General features: G+C 39.8%; 2 protein-coding genes and 1 long non-coding RNA gene across 4 annotated transcripts in view; 2 read left to right on the top strand and 1 right to left on the bottom strand.

Annotated features, from left to right (window-relative positions):
• LOC130181083 (inositol polyphosphate-5-phosphatase A) overlaps positions 1-4,867 on the top strand; it is a 138,736-nt gene extending 133,869 nt beyond the window's left edge. The window contains exons 14-16 of one of the 2 annotated variants that reach the window (XM_056394841.1): positions 1,576-1,644; positions 2,661-2,697; positions 3,064-4,867. In XM_056394841.1, coding sequence (XP_056250816.1) covers positions 1,576-1,644; positions 2,661-2,697; positions 3,064-3,113 — 156 coding nt within the window. In that variant the 3' untranslated portion in view covers positions 3,114-4,867. Of the gene's footprint in view, positions 1-1,575; positions 1,645-2,660; positions 2,749-3,063 lie in introns of both variants that reach the window. The other variant, XM_056394842.1, reaches the window with a different exon arrangement.
• A 1,626-nt stretch (positions 4,868-6,493) lies between these two features.
• nkx6.2 (NK6 homeobox 2) lies at positions 6,494-10,206 on the bottom strand. Its single transcript, XM_056394843.1, has 3 exons — positions 9,355-10,206; positions 8,551-8,723; positions 6,494-8,190 (listed from the first exon to the last, which is right to left on the bottom strand). Exons 1-3 carry the CDS (start codon positions 9,782-9,784, stop codon positions 7,942-7,944), a joined length of 852 nt encoding a protein of 283 aa, XP_056250818.1. The 5' UTR covers positions 9,785-10,206; the 3' UTR covers positions 6,494-7,941.
• A 4,175-nt stretch (positions 10,207-14,381) lies between these two features.
• LOC130181577 (uncharacterized) lies at positions 14,382-22,286 on the top strand. The gene is made up of 3 exons (XR_008829601.1): positions 14,382-14,611; positions 17,097-17,286; positions 20,802-22,286. It is a non-coding gene; the product is annotated as an uncharacterized LOC130181577 (long non-coding RNA).
• The last annotated feature ends 489 nt before the right edge of the window (positions 22,287-22,775 follow it).

Below are 22,775 nucleotides of genomic sequence, written 5' to 3'. Positions count from 1 at the left end.
TGGCACGGTCGGTTAACTCGCCATCATGTTATTTTCTGCTTGCCGAGCCCTAACACGCCAAAGGTTGCCCGCTGGCCGTGCGGCGCGGCACCAGCTCCGGGAGCGCCGGTAATGAATGTTTAGCCGAGCGAGCGCTCCCTCTCTGCTGGAGGGCCCCGGGTAATTTGTTTATCTGTCTAAAGATTATGCAGCCCGAAAATCCACAATTTTATGCTGCCTTTGTAAATTATCAAGTCTGTGTTTGATGAATGTATCTCGGGCTGTGGGAGGCAGCAGCTCGGAGACCGGCTGCCAGACAAATAGAGAGGTGGCAGTGCGTGGCCCGCTAGCAAAGGTAGTGAGGTGGAGGCACACCGCGTGCTGACCCCGCTCCACCGCAGGATTGGTCTGAAGTTAATTTGGATTTCGCTTTATGGTTCATTCTCAGGCTCTCTGTCTTTTTCCGTCTGAAGCGCCAGCGCAGCTCACCGAGACACAACTGGTAGCACTCAGCAGTCCCTCTCTCTCTCCCTCTCTCTCTCTGTCTCTCTCTCTCTCCCTCTCTCCCTCTGTGAGTGTGTGTGTGTGTGTGTGTGTGTGTGTGTGTGTGCGTGCGCGCGCGGGGGTTGGGGCGGCTGTTTAAAAAGTCTTTAGTTCAACCAGACAAGTGTGATTTATTCTCCAGTCTGCAGATTCATGTGTGAGTGGGTAACAGCTTCTTTGTGAGCAGAAAGTGATATTGAAACACGATTCTCTCAGATGGGCTCTTAGATTACACAAGGAGTGAATCTGGTCCAGAGGCAAATGTCCACTTTGTAAATCACTCCTGCTTTTCATTTCTCTTCACTGCACAAGTTTCAAAGTTAAAACTGTGCAGAGTTTCTGAAGGTGCATTCAGTTCAGTGGATAATTTTGTTTGTGTTTTTCATAAATCAAATGCTGTGCTTTAATTTGAAGGAATTCAACAAAACAGATTTATGATATTTGTGTTGTTTCCTGGGTTTCTCTTAAATAAACGAATCTAGCATCATAAAATCTTGCAAATATAAGGGATAAAAATATGTTTTTGATGTAATACGTGTGTATGTATTTAAGAAAGCTTTCACTACTTAACAGGTACAGTTGGTGTTCATTTTAAATGTGTTCCCCTCACTATATATACTTAGTTCAGAGTCAGAGAATGAATATTAACCAGAAATCCCGATTGCACTGGTGACATAATAACAATCTCACTGACAGCTCAATAAGCTGTGCTTTGTGTCATTTCACTTCAACAATGGCCCTGAAATACATTTTTGAACCTTGGATTTATTTAGCGCCTCCAGGTGACTTTTATTTTGAAAGGTACAACATAATCCTGCTAATTGTGTTTAATGAAGCCAGTACATTGATTGCTCATCCATGAATGTGTCATAAAACATGATAAAAGCCTGTAATGACTGCACTGTGTAAACACAAACACAGTGCTGCTGACTCTGCATCCTGTGTGTATTTACTGTGTAACAGCAGCAGTGTGGAGCGGCCCCATCACATCATGAATACAACTACTGTTCATCACCTTTACATCACAAACGTTTTGGTTTTGTGTCTCTGCAGCCTGAAAATGAAGAGAAGTCTATAGTCTATGATAACATTGGGCCCAATGTCTGCATGGGGGACCACAAGGTAACACCGGGGGCTCTGCCCACATCTTCACTTTGTGTAATTGTGTCGTGCTGTTGTGAATAAAGTGTGATTCTGTGAATCTGAAGAGGGCAGACTACTCCCAACACATCTGCATCTCATTTGGAGAATCAACTATTTGTACTGTACATCTGGATGTTAACATATTGCAACTACATGAGACTGATAATGTTATTAAAGATTAGAGGACATGGTTTAGTTATACTGTACTGAGGCTCACCTGCACTGATTTTATTGCAATATTTATTAATAGATATCTCATTATTGTTAGTGCTTATTCCCCTTAAGTGTAAAGTTTTAGTTTTCGATAATGTAAATGCAGTTTAAGATGTTTTAAGAGATGGACCGAAGAACATTTTGAAGCATGAACCATCTGTCTGATCAAGATTTAAAGAAAGATGTCATAAGTGAAGTTACAAATATTTTCAATCTAAAGTGACAAAATTTCACCCACCAGCAGCTTTATTCCAAAAATGTCTCTATCTGCCCTAAAAATGCTAAACAGTCGACTCTTAACTTAAAGCTGTTTGTATTTTCAGGAAGAAGCTTTAAAAAGTAAGAGAGGGGTCATTGCTGCTGAGGGGAGTGTTTTTTCTTTTTGACTGTATAGAAAGTGTTTAACACTGTTTCCTCAGTCGCTGCCGTGTCAGACAGAAGGCTACACTAAAAGAGAGGCGCCTTAACTCAGGTCTTTCATCATTACTTAGTGTGATATAGACAGTGGTGTGTGTGTGTGAGATGACCCGAGCACACTGACAGATACTGCAGCAGCCCTCACTTCCAAACCACACACTGCTGCTAAAATCACAGCTAGCTATGTTTAAAAAATGTCCGATGTAGTTAGCACACGGGCCCAAAAACGCACAGCCCTGATATGTGAGTTTAACCTGTGTGTCATAGGTGCTCAGAGAGGGAAAGAGTGAACACTTGTCCCACAGAGCGCTAACAGTCTTCAGCTCGTTGTCTCTAACGGTGGTTTGTCTCTGTCCCCCCACCAGCCTGTCTTCCTGTCCTTCCGAATAACAGCGGGGGCAGGTAAACCTAATGCAAATAAGCACAAGTGTTGTGTGGTGCAGTGATGTCGTGGTAAATATTAATTTTTCTTTATTATAATTATTCCCATTGTTGCTGTTGTTTGCTTTGATTTGCGTGATTTTTCATTACTTTGCACAAATTTTTCTGAAGAGTTTTATTTCAGAATAAAACATCATCAGTGGAAAAATGTTGCACAGTTGCTTAAAATGCTCCAGTCATTTTAAGACATTTACTGAACAACTAGAGCTGCATCTCATATTTTAACATAGAAGAGAGAGGAGTGGCCATCAGGGCATTTTATTTTTCTTTGATTGAAATGTCTGCTTGATATTTAGGAATAAAACTTCTCCTTTTTTTCCTCCGCAGGGAAGTGTTGCCAAAGGGGGGAGAACATATTTCGTGAAGCGCCTCTGTGAGAACACCGGAGAAACAAACAGGACACCAACACACACACACACACACACACACACACACACACACACACAAACACACACAGACATACACACACACGCACGCACACACACACACACACACACACACACACTTAATACACTTGCACACATACTTTGCACAAGCGTACACTGAAGAACCTAGACAAACTTTTTTCAGCAGTGCTGACCAGTCGCAGTTGTCCTGACACCTCATTCATATGAAAACCCAGCCAGTTTCTCTCCATAAAACACTTGTTGAGATGTGGACGAGCACCCGAGGGCCCGGCTCCAGACAAGACACACATCGCTGACCTCACCGTTGCCATGCAACCCCATTCCCCAGAGAAGAAAAGGAAGGACGGACGACTCTTTTCCATGCCACAGCCTTGTTGCCAAAACTCTAATTGAAATCAGTTCTACTACATACTTTTAGACACCGTACTCGCCATTTTTAGGTATGCCTCTATGTATAGAAGCTACTTTCCATACAGTATGTAAGGTGTTTTAAAAAAAGAAAAGTGCAATGCAAAAAAAGTTGTATATCTATATTGTTAGATTTATTTGTACATTGGACAGTATAACATAGAGTTGTTGATGGTTTTAGTGCCGTTCTCTTTTCTGACCAAACGTTGTGGTCCCTTTGTTGGAATAGATAGAATCTTTTCAGTTTATTTCAACAATTTATATATATATATATATATTTTTTGTTTTGTTTTTGAGTTGTTGTTGTTGTTGTTGTTGTTTTGTGCACAACACACTGCCATGCCTGACACATCAGTTGAGTCTCATTTTATATACTGTACTTTTTAAAGAGATAATTTATAATTCTTACCAAAATGTTTATGCTGAAGTGCGGAGACGAAGCGACTGTTTGGGTTTTCCCGCAGCAACTGTGACCTTTGAGTCGTCAGTACAAGAGGAGAAACAGAGAAAACTCTTCAGTGATTTATTGCCTATCCAAGAATGTTTTAAGCAGTGCCATAGACCATGCAAGTATATAAGATAATGTTTCATATATAGCACTCTCACATTATTATTCTTACTCTAACTTATTTCTATAATATTATGGTTCTGAATGTGATATTTTAGATAGGCTTGGGTATCCTTAAAATGTAAACTTTTTTGTCTATTTTTGTTACTGCATTATGGTGCCAAGTATCCTACACAGAAATGAAGTGTGTAAGAGTTATAAAATACTTAAGTCAGATGGTAAAGGTGTTGATTATGACATGTAAAAAAAAAAGAGAAACTCTAAATGCGGGGAAAGAGCAGGAAGACGTGCTTTTTATTTGTTTTGTATGTAGCCTTCAGCAGCCGTCACTGCAAATAATTTGAGCATTACAGGGGCGATTGGAGACGCCAGCGTTTCTTTTTATCGATTTCATTTACTACACTACAGATTTCAGACTGTGTGAAGCTGTCAGATTGATCCTCCGTGATTTTTTTTTTTTTTTTTTTCATCTAAATCACCGCAAGTAGAAATGATTTTGTGCCTGCTGCAGAATTTATGTTGTCTTGTGTGATTTGGTTTGTAGGCAAAAAGTTAAAAAAAAAAGAAAAAACCCTGCTTGTTTTTGTTCCTGCTGGTCATTGTGAGTATACTGTAGGAGTATAAGCCGCAGTTTTTCTTCACTCCATCTTATAAAAGCAGATAGAGATTTTATTCTACCCCTTTTGGACGACCTGGCCTCTACTGTAGGTGATGCAGTTCTCAAGCAATAAAAACCATTAGAGCTCAACGGCTGTTTGTCCTCATTACCTCTCATTTTTACCTCTTAGCTGCACAATAACAGCTCCTAATGAAAAGGTCTTCAGTTCGCCACCCACATCATCATCTGTGCATTATTAGTGGATTATTTCAGCAGTGTTATAGAGTGATGGACCTCATCAATAAGGATGACAATTACACTTTTCCTCTCTTGGTTTTCCTTCAGGGGGCTGCTCTGTCACAGTTTCGGGCCTCAAACAAAAATAATATTCCTATGGGATTATAGCGTAGTATTGACATTACATAGGATTTTAATATTTTCTGTCTACTTTTGTAAGCCCCATATTGGCTAATATCCCCATAGGATGTTTTGTATACATTATAATTTTGCTCAGTAAAGTATACTGCCACTTCCAGCGCCTATCCAGGCTGAAGTAAATAGAGGAAAGTTTGCTGCAACAGACTGAAGCCAGAGGCCAGAAATTAGTCACATAAATCCTAACTTAATTTATAACTTATTTTAATTTAAGTGTGCAGTTTAATATAATTATACTAAACCTTCCTGAATATTGGTCTCAATAGTTCAGTCGAATTCCCTTAGCAACTGAGAAAAATAAATAAAGCATGATTTTGTTGTAACAAAAGTAAAGAAAAAACTTATAATCGGGAAGTACAGCAAGCAGTGATTTACTGTCCTGTTAAAATAAGCCTACATCACCATCAGGAAGTACATGATTGTTTAGTTTATCATGGCCTGGATCAAACTATTTCCCTGTCTCGGTTGATATCACTGTAAATGTTTATGCTCGGATTATAAGAGATTCCTGTCGAGTCTGATTCCATGACTGCAAATTCCTGATTGGTTGAATCCAGACGAGAAGGTGCAGATTGACTGAAGGATGGAATAACACAGGTGTAGTAGCGCGTCACAGACAGAGGGGGCGCACTGCTGTCAAAGACCTCCAATTTACTGGGCTGAACAGAAATCCATTAACTGTTTACACCAAACATCGAACATCATGGACCCAAGTTATAATCAATAATTTTCTTTAAAAAATTAGAAATTAATTAAAATGCGGGTGTTGTCGGGTGACGCCCACAGGAAACCAGGAGAGGTCCCAAAGAATTCAGTAACATATCCAGGAATAAGACTAATACAAACTACGCTTTGTAGTGAATTTTAGGGAAACAGCTGCCCATAATGAATGAATTAAATATATTATATTGGGCCATTTACTATAATAATAATAATAATAAAACAATAATAATAATAATAATAATTATAATATAATAATAATAATGTATATAACCTTATTTCTTCCTTTTATGCAACATTGAAAAATAAAAATGAAGCTAAACCTAGAGAAAAAAAATTAAATGCTGTTTTAATCAGCCTATTATTATTAATATTATTATTCTTTGAATTATTGTTGTTGTTGTCGTTGTTGTTAATCATAATTATTATTACCAAAGAGTGCTTACTTTCCATCATGAATCCTTCAGACTTAAATATAAATTATAACTCGTTCTTACATCAGCATTAATCCTCTAAAAGCATCAGTTACCAATAATGAAATTCAGTTATTGATAGTCATGAATTTATCTTTAATTTATATTAAGCCCATACATTAAAACAAAATCCATAATAAAACAAAAATGCTTGTTAAATAATTTATTCATAATACAAAGTGTTTTTTTTTTTTCTTCCTATAACCTTCCCGGAAGCAATAATACTCTCTTTAATTCCAACATTAACGATGGTCCAGGTTTCTGTTCCGCTGTGTGATGATGAGGTAAAAACATAAAGACTCTTTCAAATGAAATCCAAAGAAAAGTGTGTACTGATGGGACGTCGTTAAAACAAGCTGTTTTTCTTTACAGTGATTATTTACAGCATTTTGCGTCTATACACGTGTGTGCCGGGACTGAACAGAGAATTGTAAAACGTGGAGAAAAGGGGCGACATTTACTCTGCAGGAATAAAAACCAAGCAGCAGGTTTATCTGAGGGGGGATAAGCGCGTCAGGACTGCGGAGGGAAGAAAGGCTGCCACGTTTCCACTCGTTAAAACAACATAACTTATTCAGTAAAAAATATATACAATCTCACGTACATTTTCATCTTTAGGCTACAGCACAAATCATTCATTCATTCATCTCAGGTCTGCGCCCTCTCAAAACATTTTAATTCTCTCGCCTTCTAGGACAGTGGATACCCTGGTTAAACTGAGCTTTAGAAGCATCACAGGCCCCGTTTACACCTGCCTTTTTAAACATGCGCCTGGGATCCGGATCAGTGCTGGCTGCTAATAAATCAGTTCTACTAAAAGCTTACAGCCACCTCTCAAAACTACATAAGAAAATGGTGGATTTTGTTTAAACCAAAAAAATAATAAAAATCACATTAAAGCGGAATTATCTAAGAATTGTGTTCACTTCACTGCAGAATGAAAAAGGACAGGCAATAATGTAATTTTCCGTCAGATGAAAATGTGTTACTATTACCAGTGCTGACAATTATATCATCAGTTAATAGGAATATTCAAAAGTCTCAGTGTGGCAAAGGTAAAGGCCTGTCTGACTTCAAGGTGACACATGTTGGGTAGAGGTGTTAAGAAAATAATGTAACAAGTGTCATGAATTACACTGCATAAGTGAAGTGAAGCACCATTACTTGTGGAGTCAAAGTAATGAGTCCAACACTGATCCGGATTGTACGTTATATTTTGTTTACATTTACACCTGTTGTTAAAACTCCAGTTGTATGCGTAAAAACACCAATTCCTTATCCAGTGTTTGTGTCCTTTTAACTGACATGAACTCGTCATCATCAGGCTGCTGGCAGTCCAGTTCTAACGGGAGTTATATCTCCGTGCATACAGTGTCTGTGAGTGGGTTTGGGTGCAGCCGTATGCGTCTCTGGCCACGTTTTGGTGAGCGTGTCTTCAGTGCGTCTTGACGCACACTTGGTTTCTATGTTTTGTCTGAGCAAAATGCGATTCCCTCAGACGCATGTTCGTGGAGTCAGGTGAAAAGGGGTCCGAAAGAGTGCGACAAGTCTCTGTTGGACCCTTTGGCCCCCCACTTTGGCCCCCAGCTGTGGGCATCACAAAGTGTCCGAGCTGTTACTGCAGGGGCTGATCAGCGCCAGGTTGGTGGCCTTGTGCTTTTTCAACAGTCTCGTGATTTTCTCGTCGTCTGAATTTGGGTCCAGTGGTTTGTTGTACTCGTCGTCCTCCTCGTTATCCGAGCTCTCCTTCATCTTCTCTGTCTCAGAGTCGTGTTTCTTCTTGGCCGAGGCCATTTCTGCAGCGTGTCTCTTCCGCCATTTGGTTCTTCTGTTCTGAAACCAGACCTGTCGAGGAAGAAGAGACAGAGCATGTTGAGTTGTTGAGATGCGCACAGAGGTTCAACAGGTCCAGATATAAGCAAGCCATCAAAGGCCCGAAGGCAGGAAACAGAAATGGTCTAATACTTCAAAGTAATCACAACAGGTGTAAATAATCCTGGATATACACAATTAACTGCAACAAAATATAATAATAATAATAATAATAATAATAATAATAATAATAATAATAATAATAATAATAATAGTAATAATAATAATAATAATAATAAGTAGGTTGTATGCAATTTTTCAGTAATTTCACAGGTTGCACAAAAGTGAAAGTGAAAGGCGGACTATTTTCTACAGGTGTGTGACAGTGTTTACCTTGACTTGACTCTCGGTCATTCCTAAAGAGTAGGCCAGGCGGGCTCTCTCCGGACCTGCCAGGTATTTTGTCTGCTCGAAAGTTTTTTCCAGTGCGAAAATTTGCTGTCCTGAAAAAGTGGGTCTGGAGTGTTTCTTCTTGCCGTCCTTGTCCATCATTATGTTAGCCTGAGCTGGAGAGGGAGACACAAGGAGCTATGGTTATTTACAAAGTGGAAGTTAAACAGCTGTTTATTAATTATTCTGTTGTAGTAAATGTGATGCTCACATAAGTTAACACACTAACGCAACTTCACGATTCACAATGAGTCACAATGAGCCTCAAACATGTCTGAGCAACATTTAACAATAACTGAGTTTACTGACCTGTTATTTACCATGGTGCCATTATAACTTTTAAGTTGTATTATTTTACAAGTTTGAAAGTCCTGCCAAGTGTGACATTAAGATTTAATCTTCCATTAGAACCTCTAGTGCCTGTGAGGCTCGACAGAGGCTTTATGGTGAACACGTAGAGCTTAATGGTCATTTGGCAAAGCTATAATATTTCCAAGAATAGATTTAGATATTCTTTGATAAAATGTAATGTAATAAAATCTCGCCTTAAAATGTTTGTTTGTTTGCTGTGTTCAGTGACATTGCCTCTCACAGGCATAAATAATGTCTGAAATCACAAGACGAGCAACACACCTCAACAAAAACACAGAGCAGCCACAGAGGAGCCTTGGCTTTTTCTGAATTTATACAGTTATGCAAACTAACCGTAAAAGTGTATAAACAAACAGCCGTAGAGCCGTGACTTACTTGGACAGGGAACCCGCGGGTCCCTCCAGGGAGACCCCTGCATCACCCCGGGCCAGAAGATGGGCGCCCTCCCCGGCAGCTCAGCCAGGGGCTTCGGGTACCGCGACACCGCCGGGCTGAAGTACATCCCCGCTGCTGCGGCGGCTGCGGTGGTTGCCAGGCCGTTTATCCTGGGGAACCCGGACAGCAGCTGTCCGGCCGTGGTGATGGGTCTCCCCAGGATGTCGCTTATTCCGTGCGGAGTCCCCCCGGAGAGCTGGGAGTTGAGGTTGGAGAGCGTAGGTGCCTTGAAACCCGCCGGGCTCTGCTGCAGCGCGTACGGGAACAGGGACGTCTTCATCTCGGTCATGTTGTGCAACGCCGCCAGCGGGGTGCTGCCCAGGACAAAAGCACTTTGCCGGTTAGCCTCCATCTGCCCGACCGCTAACATTTGTGAACATGAACCACCAAACACGCTTGGATAAAAACGGGAAATAAGAATCAGTTATCAGGAGAAAATAAGGGCGCAGAGCGGACCGGTGATATTCAGGAGCCGGACCACTTCTGTCGCCTTCTCCAAAAGTATCCGGGATGAGGAAGAAGACTCTTGAAATGTTAGAAAACTTGAGCAAAAGCGAACTTCTTCTCTCTTGGGAAGCGAAGAGCTCGGTCAAAGTCCCAAAATGTCTTTCCCCGTGTTTGTTTTGGTCGGAGTGTGTCAGCTGGGAGGTGGCTGCATGCGCCCGCCACAAGAATCCTCGCGGAAGTCGGACGATCTGATGATGTTTTTAGTGGTTTTGATGGGAACCATTAAAGGGTCGGCTTCTCTTGCCATAAATTGACTCGCTCTATGCTGGGAGTGAAGCGGGACCAGCTGATAACAGCACAGCCACCTGCACGCGCTCTATTCCCATTGGACAGGGCTGAGTGAGACAGAGCCATGATTGGAGGAGACAGAGACTCCGCTGCTTCACAAGTGCGTCTTCGCTGGAACGATGGTGCCTTAAAGTGTTGTCGGAAATAGGAGTTTTTTGTTTAGCTACAATATAAAGGACCAAAATCTGAGTTTATCAGGACAGGCTGAATTTATTAATGAGAGCGTATATAATGATTCATCATGTATTGTAAAGTGACGTGAGAAAAAATAAAATAACACAGTAGCCTATGTTATTAACCTAGCCTAACAAAGTTTTCCATATTTTTAATTTAAAAAAAATAAAAAATACAAATAATAATAGTTACATTTTATTCATAAGTTCCTTCAAGACACCCAAGGACAATTTAAAAATCAAAAGGGACATTAGATAGCTTACATAAAACAAGATTTGTAAAATAAAAATCAATTTTAGGCCTTTTATATTCTGTCTTTACTCTAGGCTGATGATGTACATTTTGTCCACTACATTTGATATACTGTTAACTGTGATAACTCGGAACTCTGTTAGTAGACTATTGGCAAGTAAAATCAATTGAATGTTGCTCCAAGCCGTAGCCTATTAAAACCTTTAAAACTGTGGAAGTCAGTCTTTTCAGAGGAGACCCTGAACGCATCAAGCAGCAACACTCTATTAAGATCTTTAAGGCTGCTGTTAATGATGCGTCTCCCAACGTGGAAATCATTGTTTCCACATAAAACAAAGAATATACATTCACATTATGAGCTGTTTCCACAGACAATGACAGTTTATTTAAGTAGAAATGGAGGCCGGCGGCAATGAGGAGCGATTCTTTATGATTTTAGTGAATATGACGGAGACTGAAGATTAGATTTAAAATAATGTAGACCACAGTCCATGGGAATATAGCTCGATTCAACTTGATTTGTAGGTATTTTCAAATTGTTTTCAATGGATATTTGTGTTATGATATTACGCGTTTAGGACTTTTCAACTAGTCAGCATGTTTTTTGTTTTTTGTTTTTAAATTTCCTTTCAGGACAGTTTTGTCATTGATGTCGGTACTTTGGCGAATGAGGTCGGACAAAGTGAGTTGCCTTCGTCAAAGATTAGAGTTCAGTTTCACTCACTCAGTCCCATTTTGCTGAACAGCCTATTTCATGTTTTTCATCTGAAAGAACTAAAAAGAAGAAGAGCCACTGGCCTTTGGGATAAAACTGAAGTGGATCGTTTAAGAGCAGCCCACAGTGTTTAAAAGGACGGAGCTCGGTTATATGAGGGATATTATCAGTGTTTTTGAGATACAAACTGCGTTATTATGGTGAAAGCGTGTGAGAAAAAGCGCCAGGCTCCAGTCATCACTCTGAGTGCTGTAATATTTTATGGAGATGTGAGAAGGTTGTAAGAGTGAAATATGGCCACGTTAGCGTTTGAAAGGCTTCAGCAAATGCACCTTGCTGCCCATTTGCTCACCGGGGAAAGATTGTGCTTTTTAAAAGGTTTTCAACGCAAGGTGATTCACAATTTTGACTGTATTTCTCCAAGCGGAGGGGATGCAGCAGGCCACACACGTTTTCTAATTCTGTAAATGTCCCTCTATCTCTAATTTATATCCATATATTTTCCCCTGATTATATACATTGATTTTATTATCTTGTTTTAAGAGCTTTCTAAAATGATCACTATAGGAGAAGCCATTGAAATAAAAAATATTCCGGCTTATATTTCTTGCAGCATGCACGCACCCGTTGCTCAATCTCCTTCGTCTTTGTAAAATGTCAGTAAGTTAAATACAGCAGTTAGTGGCTGACCCAGTGTGAGATCAATGACTGAAAGATTGGCACTTTCTCCAGTTCATCTCCAGCCAAAGACGAGAGCTGCCAAACAGCCCGTCACCGTAAAACCATAATCGCAATTTAACATAATGAATTATTTGGATTTTTATCTCGTAAATTTACAACTAATTTAAAGTTTAAACCCTTAAACTCAAATTTGTTAAAGAAATAGACGTGGTGCAAGAAATAGATAGTGAGAGTCCTGATTGATTAAAAAAAAAAAATTAAACCAATGAAATAACATTTCTACGATTAAACACCAATATATTGACTGATCACACCGTGTCTACATTATTGTTCCTGAAATAATAAAAAACGTAATTAGCCTAATTATGGAAATAATACAAATCAAAATAAACAACTAGGCTACATAATAATAATAATAATAACAAAAACAATAATTATAATAATAATATTAGGCTAATAATAATAATAATAAATGGGACATTTTGATTTCATTATTATTTATGCATTAAATATTATTTATTATGTAAACCTGTTGCTCAGAGCGCTGAGTCCTTACACAGCAGTCTTGATTATGTAGTGAATTCTGTTATGATTTTTAATAATGGCTCGTTGGCCTGCTGATGGCGCGGACCACAGGCCTTTGTCCCACTACTGAAGAGAAATAGGTTAATAAACAGCGTAAAGATAATCTTATCTGAGTGTAACCTCGACACAAATGGGAATTGACAGAGCAGTGACAGGGCAGATAAGCAGATGTTTGGACAAAAAGACGTTTGTTGGAGTCACTAGATCTGCTTAGTCACCGAGGTGTCCAGCTGCTTCCACACCACTCAGTGTCTCTCTACCCCTTAAACAATCAGCATAGCTATATACATCAAAGACATACATGTAGATAATACACCTGATTTAAAAAGAACAAAGTAGGGCTCGACACTTAAATATAAAACCTGCCTTTTAAAAAAAGAAAATAAAAAAGACATAGGCCTAAATTTCACGAGCTGATCACTAGGACGGTTTCAGTAACGTTCTCATACTATCGAAAGGTTTTGTGTCTGTAGAGCCAGTGGAAAGTCAAATGAACGATAATGGACTAGAAGCCTTTCAAACTTGTGGTTGCATGTAAATGAGTCAGGGCACACAAGATCGACATGATAACATGTATAATTTGGCCAGGAGCGCCCTCTAGTGGCACAACACTAAACCAACCTGTATGAGCTGCACAGAGTATATCTGTTAACACGGATACTTCATAAAGCTCAGAGGTGCTTTAAGCAATGCTACTATTTTGAAACAATACTGGCAATGAGCTGATCTACAGCTTCATGAAAAGACCAATGTCCACACAAAGAAAAAATGTAGGCTACAGTATATAACTATGTGATATGGTGAATCTCCCCAGAAAGAAATGTCAGATAAACAGAAATGTCTGCAGTTTGAAATCAAGTCAAGAACAGTGTGAGGGTTGAGCCCCTGACACAATTTGAACATCCAAGTTTTCCTTATCATGAAAACTGTTGCATCTCAGATGTTTGTCAAGAATGAAAAGTGTCCAAAAGAAAAAAAGAAACTCCCAACACCAGAAAACAAATCAAAGAAAAGAAAATGATCTGCTGAGTACAAGAGTGCAGTACATTATATATATATATATATATAAACACTATAGCACTAACTAAATCAATTATTAAAATTTTTTCCATTTTCCTCTATTGTCATTTATTTGAAGCACCAGGTCAAATATCAGAGGATTACAAAGTTGGTATACTTTAAAATGAAATCTTTACAAACTACTGATTAACCAAATTTATCTCTGAAACTCCAATATTCTTTATTATTTCCTCTCCGATATAACATCTTATTCTGCTTTCCAAAGAATTGAAGGTAATTCACTTAGTGAATCAGAGTAACTGTACTCCCACTGCAATCCGTTTACCAACACATCAGTACATCAGTCACACTCATGGCCTTAGTAAGTCTTACTGTCACCAATTAACAGGAGATTCGCAATACTTATTTGTTGATTATTATATCTATTTAAGGCCAAATACTTTTTGTATTAGAAACTGTCATTAGTAATAATAGTTATGTGTGCACGTTCACCACTAGAGGCACTGTAATGCACCACCGATTGCGCATCCTCTTGTTTCAAAATAAACAACAATATTTATATTTGTCAATATTTTCAATATTGCCCAAGTTTAACAACCAAACTCTTCAGCTTGAAATCACACGGGCAGTCTTGTGGTCTGAGAATCACAATCTCAGGCAATTTATGCGTGAAAAAGCTGTTTAAAGCAGCTCTTCCTAAATAGCCAGCGTTAGCAGCTAACAGGTGTTTCCCTACCGGCTGCCAGGAGCTTCACCCTCTGAGCAGCGCTGCTTATTTAGGGCAGACCGGACAGTGGATGCTCCAGTGACACACAAGGTAGCTGGTTAGCATGCTAACTTCTAAAGGAAGAAAAGTGATCGAAATAAAAGCAAAATGAGAGTTAACATTGGTGTTGCTTTCCATCTCTGGAGACAGCTCTTGATGGGTAAAGCAATGAAGTTTGATGCTGAACTCGCAGTGTTTCCTCTAGACTGGTAAGTAAACGACATGCTAAATGCTAACGTTAGCTATGTAGAGGTAGCAAAACTTAACAAATAGCTCTAAGTACCCTGGTTCCAGATCTCAGAATAGCTGGTATCAAAAGGACTACAGTGGCTCAGATGAACCATGACTCTCTAGCAGTGGTTCCAAACCCTATCATGGCCCCCTCTGGAGACACAAACAACACTCACGTGCATTGATGGCATTTTTATCACCAGGTAACAACACCAGTAAACCTAGTAACATTGGATTTACTTGGAGAATATTATACCTACCTGAATCTTCATATCCTGACTTCTGCTTCTCCATCATTCCCACTTCGACTTCATAGCAATAAAGCACACCTGGCACTAATTATCACTAATTATGACTTTGTTCCAGCAGTTATTGCAATACAGTGACACAATCAGTGTTGTTATTAGTGCCACCTGTGTTTGACTGGTCAAAATATCTGCTGTTAAAAAAAGGTCCATCCAACTTTAATTTCACTCAACATTTTTACCCAAGGCCATGTTCAACCAGCCTGGCTTTGACATGACAGAATACATATTAGCTTATCATTTTGAGTGCATGACTTGGTCATTATCTGAATGGTAACTATAGTGTGTAAATTCAATTTTATTAAAACTTTCCTTTGTATTGACAAAACCTCTCCCCCCTGAAGGGAATTTTAACACATTAGAGGAGGCGTATGAACCTATGGTATGAACCCAGTACAGCCACTAGATGGCATCCTCCATCAATGAGAGGGACAGCATACTGGCGGTTTAGCCCATGAGTGGATGGCAGCCTGAAGTCCCTGCTCTGACATTCATACATTGGTAGTCAATCTTAGGCTTATACATGGTTACAAATTATATTATTTGAATTTCTGATTGCACACACTACACATAAATGTTAGCCATGCACCTAAATTAAGTCTTATCTATATAAATTACTTTTAGGTCTAGTAGTTCCCCATCTGGTCAGGGTTTGTTGCCATGACATTAGCCTGGTAAAAGTACTATAAATTTGAGGTTTGATGAATGACAGTCATCTCAGGACACATTTTTCTTCAGACAAAAGTTTCTTATTCTTTCTGTCTGCAAGCTGCATTACCGCACACATCAGGGAGCAATAACTTGGGGGACTTGAGGGAAATGAAAGTGCTGGGTGGTGCAGCTCGGCTTTGATTTACCGTAGCTTAGAAAAACATTGTTTTTGGCCAACCTCTCAGGCAGCCTATTAGCTCGTCCCAAGCAGGGCAGGACAGCAGAGAACCATATCTTCACGGATTCTTAAGGATTTTGGAATATCAGCCACTTAAATTTCCCATGGATACCTCAGTGAGCGCTGGTTTAACAAAGGCTCCATGGTCAGTTTATTGCTTTGTGTTTGCAACGTAAACAACAACAAGAAAAACAGCATTGATTCTGTGTGGTGACTAATGCAAATGTGACTCTGGCTCTCTGACTGTACTGCATGTGTAAATTATTATGCTCATTGACCCACATTGGTGCTCTAAGTGTACTAGATGTCATATTATTGTGGCCTGCATGACAGTTGTTAATATTGCAGTACCCGATGGGAAAGAGCACCAGATTCAAGATTCTTAATAATGGTGATTTGGCTGCAGGCTGCATTTCACATAACTAATGGAGATATTGATGCTGACCTTACAAATCTCTGTCTAAATCAATTCCTCTGTGAGATCAAGGGGAACCCAGCCACCTTGAGGTATTGAGATAACACACATACACCGCCGGCAGCCTGTTGCATCACAGCTTCCCTGGGTCATTAATGCAGGGATCTAATCAGGTGGAGATTCATGGATAGAACAAACAGTGTTATTATAAAATGGTTTCAGTTAACTATCCATTTTATGTACTGTACATCTATAAATGCAGGTTGAGGAGTGAAAATGACTCCTGTGGAAATGATAACAACATGCCAAAGACTCAATGTTAAGGAATTTGTGTTGATGAGATACACAGCTGCTTACTTAGTATTGCACTTGTTTTATCTCCTGATACTGTACTGCACTATATTACATGAAAATGATCTGTACAGTTTTGATATGTACACTTCATTCTGACTAGTCAAAATGAAAAGTGAATATATTCTTTGCTTCAAGCACTGAGGTTTAACTAAACCAATAATTCTCTCTCTGGAGGAGCTTTGCCTCCTACTAATATTTGAAAGCAGAGCTGCAGAGGTTTGAAATCATATTAATGCTAGATACACGTGTACGGTGTCATCACTGTCTGTCTATTTGGAAGTTTGACTGCACCCCGTGGTGTATTGGCCAACAACCTCTGGCTAATCTTTGTACGGCTCATCAGGTTTCTTTGACCTCTGTGCGTGAGTAAAGTTCCCCTCCAGACACGTTTTAAAGTATTTTACTTTGCTTTGATTATCATTTTTTTTAACATGGTTCTGCCACATAAAAAGTTGAAAAAACAACAACACTGCAACATCTTTGCTTACTTCCTCATTCAGAAATTCTGGATCAGGCCTCAGGCACCACCCACCACCGCTGCTTGCAAGGTTGGCCGATGAAAGTGTGTATCAAGATGGTTAGCATTAGAGAAAACATCGGAGAGACTCAGCCACATGTTTGAGCCTCAGTCAGACTCAGACTCGGATGAGGAGAAAATTGGTGATTAGCAGGCAGAACATCATCAGAACAGTAAGTGTAGTTAGCATGTTTCATTTTTTTATGTTGTTTGTTTGCTTTTAACTGGCAGTGGTTAGTAACATTAGTGGTTGTGCTAATGCAAACGCTCACTCTGCAATGACAAGGTTTTGGATTCTTCTGAAATGTCAAGATGGCTGAAATGACACAATTGGTGTTCTGCTAAAGATAGCCTTCTCGACTGAAGAATTTAGTCCATTTGTTGCTGTTCAATTTTCTGCAATGTATATCTGCACTTTCCATTTGTTTACCAATATGGAGCATTTCCTCTCTGAAGGCATTAAGAAAAGCATGGATCATAAAGTTCTAGAAAGCCCAAAGTCCTGATTACGGCTTTTACTTATTCAAATGGTGGTTAACTGGTAAATTATTTCCAGGTGTCTCTCCATTGTAAGGATTCAGGTCATGTTAACACCAACTTAATATTTGAGAGGACAACAAATTCTCAGAGAGAGAAAAATGACCAGAGCACACTGCACTAAGACTAATGTTTAGATGCTACCGTGTCTTCTTCACTGTCAAAAATAATGTTTGCTTTAGCTCTCATTCACTTGAAAATCATGCAAATGAGTGTCACGAGTGTCTGATGAGATCTCATCTTGTGAGACCTTCCTCCTGTTAGAAATGAACCCATAGTCCATCTCTGCAAGCCACTCATTACAACCCATAGTTACATTTTATTGTTAGGCAAGTCAGGTGATGTAGTGTAAAGAGTGATAGTCCATAGAGGAGTTTGGGGTGGATGGGTGGGTCAATAAAACACAGGACTTTCACAAAGGAGGCTGCTGTTTGATTCCTGTTTGAAACCAGTAGTTTGTTTTATCCATGACTATTCCACAACCTGAACTATGTCTTCATTGAAGGTTGTTTTCATGCCTCAACCTAAACAAGTTGCAAGACTTGTTGCTTCTCACAACTGTGCGGGCGTTAACAGCTCCGTCACTCACCTCTTAGCTGTGCTGCATGCAGGTATCAGCTAGAACAGTAAAAATCACATTAACACCGACTGTGACAATGAGTTAAATCAGCGCTTCCGAACTTTTTCCAACTGATGGCCCACTTGAAAATCTCAAAAATGTTGGCGGCCCACATCCGACCCCATAACAATATGTAGAACAAAAAATGCCTTCTTTGAGCACTTTTTATTTTAATGATAAAGATTGAAATTCAGGACTGAACTGAAAGCAGGGGAAACATGTATGAAACTCCACAGTGGCTTAATATGAGGGAAAAAAAGTTTTAAAACATTTTTTATGTTTTTAAAGACAGTTTCATTTTAAAACATTTAGAAATATAATTTATATACATATTTTTATTTTTATTTTTATATAATTAAATTTTTTCACAAATTATACTGTTTTGCAAATGATTTGTCGGCCCACTTGCAATACCTCCGTGGTCCACCAGAGGGACATGGCTCACAGGATGGGGACTGCTACATTTAAGCACTGGGGACCTGTGGTCAGGAGGATTAATGGGAGTTTGGCCAGTGCTACAATCTGTATTTACTTGCAGTATAGGAGCCACTGTAACAAAGATCCTACATACACTTACACTGGTATCTCTTTCTCTCTCCCTCACTCACAAACACACACTCATACACACACACAATTGTGCAAAAGGGCGCACTCACACAGGCAGCAAATACAGACTGAATATGATCGGATGTCAAATAGACAATGATTACAGAGGTAGAGCTACTAGGACCCAGTATTTCACCATGGTTCCCACCAGCATTGACTTAAAGCAGTGTGTGTGTTCTGTAGTTAGGCCAGAGTTGTGTTAGGTTAGGGTTAGGGGTAGATTGACCAGCTCCTGAGCAAAAGGAGCTAAAGAAAAACTTTAAGTTGAAGATGTCAGTAGAGTCCACTGACTTCACTGATAAGGGCAACTTTAAGGCCGTTATAGTACAGACAGTCCACTTGGACTTGGGGTGTACCCAGTCCAAGAGAAATATCTGTCTCTATAGCTGCAGTTAGCAGCTAAAGACTAACTGTGCCTGTCTTGTTTGGAACTGAGCAGGTAATGTGCACAGCTTCCTGCTGTGGCCAAAAATCGACGCTGTGAGAGTGGTAAGAGTGACCCAAACAGTGAAGTTGTGGTCTGAACAGCTCAACACTGAGCTGGAACTCACTATAAAGCTCCAGGAGCTGCTGATTCAGGTTAGGATTGTCTGGGTTCATCACCTCAAGTGACCCCCTTTCACATTGTAACTTCGTTTTCACATTGTCATTTGATACATTGTTTTCATAAAATATTGATTTTAGCCGTTTTCAAGGAAGCACTAAGGTATAGCGTTTGTTCATGTGTGTGCCTTTTTTATTATATTAGTTTTTAATAATCTAAAAATGTTTTCTGTTGTCGCTATGTTATTAAGGAGCTAACTACGATGATACATCAGAATGAATGTGGAATATGTAGGGATTTACAATTTTCATTTTCTAGCCTAGTATCCCTGGTAACCAAAGTCCCAGTAAATTATAATTCAGAGACGCGCAAAATTAATGTCTCCTCTTTTTTCTCTATGTTGGACACGGGTCAGTGCATTTGAGGTCAAAGTTCAATTTGGTTGAACTTTAGGCAACTAAACCTTGTGGTAGAGGAGTGTGTGTTACCATGGTTTACGCAGCTACTGTCTCCATTGGAAATAATGGTCTTGCGCTGTGCAGTGTCGTACTTACACTTTATGTGTGAAAGCCATGTTGAATGTCTGTTAGGAAATTGTCATCAAACCAAAAGTTGTGTTTTATTAAGAAAATCAAATATGATAGTAAAAATATGTCGAGTGTTTCACTACAGACATAACAGCATAACACATATGAAACTGATAGGACCATGAAGGGATAATACATGGGAACATGGGTCAGGTGGAGTAAAGGTGTTGGCAACATCCTGTTTGGATGACACCCAGTAACTGAACATCAGCAGCTGTGATCAACACCAGACCTTATTTGAATGTTTATGAGGGCAGCAGTGATTTAGACACTCAAATGATCACAGCACAGGCTCCCTCCAGGTGTCTGGATTCAGGGTGTTTTATTTAGATTTTTTGGGGGGGGGGTTGAGAAAAGAAAGGAAATATCTGTCAATCATGAAACATTAACCTTTTGCTAAAATGTTAATGTCTTGAAAAAAAAACATCGGTTTAGAGTATTCTGAAAGTTCATTTGTCAATGATTTCCAACAAATGATGTCTGTGTCCTTTTGGTGAGTCACAGTGTTTCAACAAACCCAGTTGGAAGAAAAACAGTTTTTCACTATGATGATTTTATTAATCTGAAAGAAGTTGGTTGATGTATAAAACTTAATGAGTATTAACATCCAAGGAACTAGGTAAAGCAGTAAGGATAGAAATGAAATGAGTTTGTAAAAGTAAAAAGGTTCATTGGTTATCAAGATGATGATCAGAGAAGTGATCTGAGGTAAGAAGTTGGAACGTGGAGTTTCTGTCTGGTTGACCTGTCATCGTTACCAGCTGTGAGATAAATGTAATGCTTCTTGTTTCGCAGATATCAAGGGTACAGACTGGGCTGTTTAGGAGAGCTGGAGCGTCCACAGGGTCAGGCTGATTGATAGCTTCGACACCCAAAGGTCAGCACTGCTAGGGTTCCCCTGCCTGTGACGCAGCCCGAAGGCCTCGGCATCCACCACTGTTTGAATTTTCACCTCTTTCCTGGAGACATTTAGCATTTTTTCTTCTTGAGGACATTTTTCAGGACATAGTGTTGCTGTCTGCTCTCCTTGGAGGCCGGCTCGCCCACCTCAGCTGTTGCCGGTATTGATGACAGAGTGAATAAGAAGTGAGAGAATTAAAGGCAGATGAAGGATAAGGAGTTTATCTGGATTAAGATGAATGAGTGGCCGGGCCTAGCAGCATTGTCTGCTCTCTAAGCTTTTGTTTCTGGTACAGAACTTAAAACGAAGATATTTCATGAGCAATGCCCACTGCCATTACCAAAGTCATCCCTAAAGAGCAAGTTTGCGGAACAAAATTTGTAATCGATGTTTTCAAGTGGCTTATAAAGGCTTACTTTTTCTTTTAAAGAAGCAATTAGCGTCTAGGTTATTGATCGATCAGTAGCCTCGGCATGCGTAGCGTAAGGTAGATGCCCATGGGGTGGCAGGAGCCTCTCCAGAGGAGCCCCATTCTTTGTTTGTCCGAGCACTTCTGTGGGCAGCTCGACAGCTCATTTGCTCCCTAATAGAGATGAACTGGTGGGGACAGTCGGAGGGAAGGGTAGATGCTGCTTCCTCCAGGCGGGAGGGGAGCGCAAGGAGGAGGGATAGGGCTGCAGGTTTCCTACCATCCCTGCTGTAATTAATTACATTGATCACAACATGTCACAGCACCTTACAGTACTGTATAAAACTGCTGCCTTGGTAGAGTAACCATGTCTGCCTTCAAATGAAGACATATTCACTGGCAGGAATGAAGGAAACTGTCCAAACTCTTCCATCGCTACTTATGTCAAATATCTGTGTGGTTAAATGTCATGGTTCTGTGTAAACATGTATCAAGCAGCTGTGGATAAAAAGAACACATTAATATTATGTAGTGCCATTGGTACTAATTATTTTCAACAGAAATGTGATGAGCTTTCACACACCAATGTCATAGCTGATTATAGAAGCAGGCCTGAAGGAGGTCTGTGTGGATCAGGATAAAAGCTGATAGATGATAGCAACCTGTCACAAGGGGGCTCTTTTTTCGTGCTCTCATTACCATTTAGCTCAGGCTGATACCTCATTGTATAATCTGACTGTAAGGGAGCAAAAAGCAGAGGATTGCCTGGATTGTGTATAAATGGGAACTGTAATTAGACCACGACTGCATCCCTTCATCTCAGACGGGTAAACATCCAGCCACACAGAGGGATGAACAAATGAAGGTATTGTTGGAAGACACTGTCTGCTACAATGAAAGTGCTACTGCTTGTATCACACATTCAGTATTAAAAGAGGCTGCTCTAATAATGAAAATAAAAGTTTCTAGGTGACAGAGAAGAAGGGTGATGAGTGTTGTTCGCAGATTTAGAACATATATTCACCTTTCACAGCTCTGATAATCATTTCATATGATGAACCTGAAAATCAGAAATCGGATATACCTAATGATTTACACGAGTCAGCATGTAAGTTCAAAGATACTGCAGACAAGTGAACTGCCATTACTGTGCAACTGATATTTAAGTATTGCTTGACTTTGATGCATTCAGTGGCCAGCTGGTATTTACATCTACTCTTACTTGCTCATTGAAAAATCCTGGATCAGAGGCTGCTTGCGAGTGGTGGGTGGCTAGGTTGGCAGGTGAAAGAGCAAAGCGTATCAAGATAGTTAGTGGAGGAAACATCATAGAGACCCAAAATTTTTGAGGAGTTTGTTGTAACCAAAAACTGCGACTACAAGACGTATCAGAACGGTAAGCACATTTATTTAGTAGTGTTATTTGTTCGCTTGTAGGTGGCAGTGGCTGACACAGTGC

This window comes from Seriola aureovittata, chromosome 14 (assembly GCF_021018895.1).
Source record: "Seriola aureovittata isolate HTS-2021-v1 ecotype China chromosome 14, ASM2101889v1, whole genome shotgun sequence".
NCBI classification, from domain to species: Eukaryota; Metazoa; Chordata; class Actinopteri; order Carangiformes; family Carangidae; genus Seriola; species Seriola aureovittata.
This window is presented reverse-complemented; position numbering and strand designations above follow the sequence as displayed.

Excerpts from the sequence above, each read along its gene's own strand:
- nkx6.2 (XM_056394843.1), bottom strand. The coding sequence starts at position 9,784 with ATGTTAGCGGTCGGGCAGATGGAGGCTAACCGGCAAAGTGCTTTTGTC. Across the intron at positions 8,724-9,354 it reads CCCGCGGGTTCCCTGTCCAA|CTCAGGCTAACATAATGATG; the intron begins GTAAGTCACGGC and ends CTCCCTCTCCAG. Across the intron at positions 8,191-8,550 it reads TGACCGAGAGTCAAGTCAAG|GTCTGGTTTCAGAACAGAAG; the intron begins GTAAACACTGTC and ends CTTCCTCGACAG.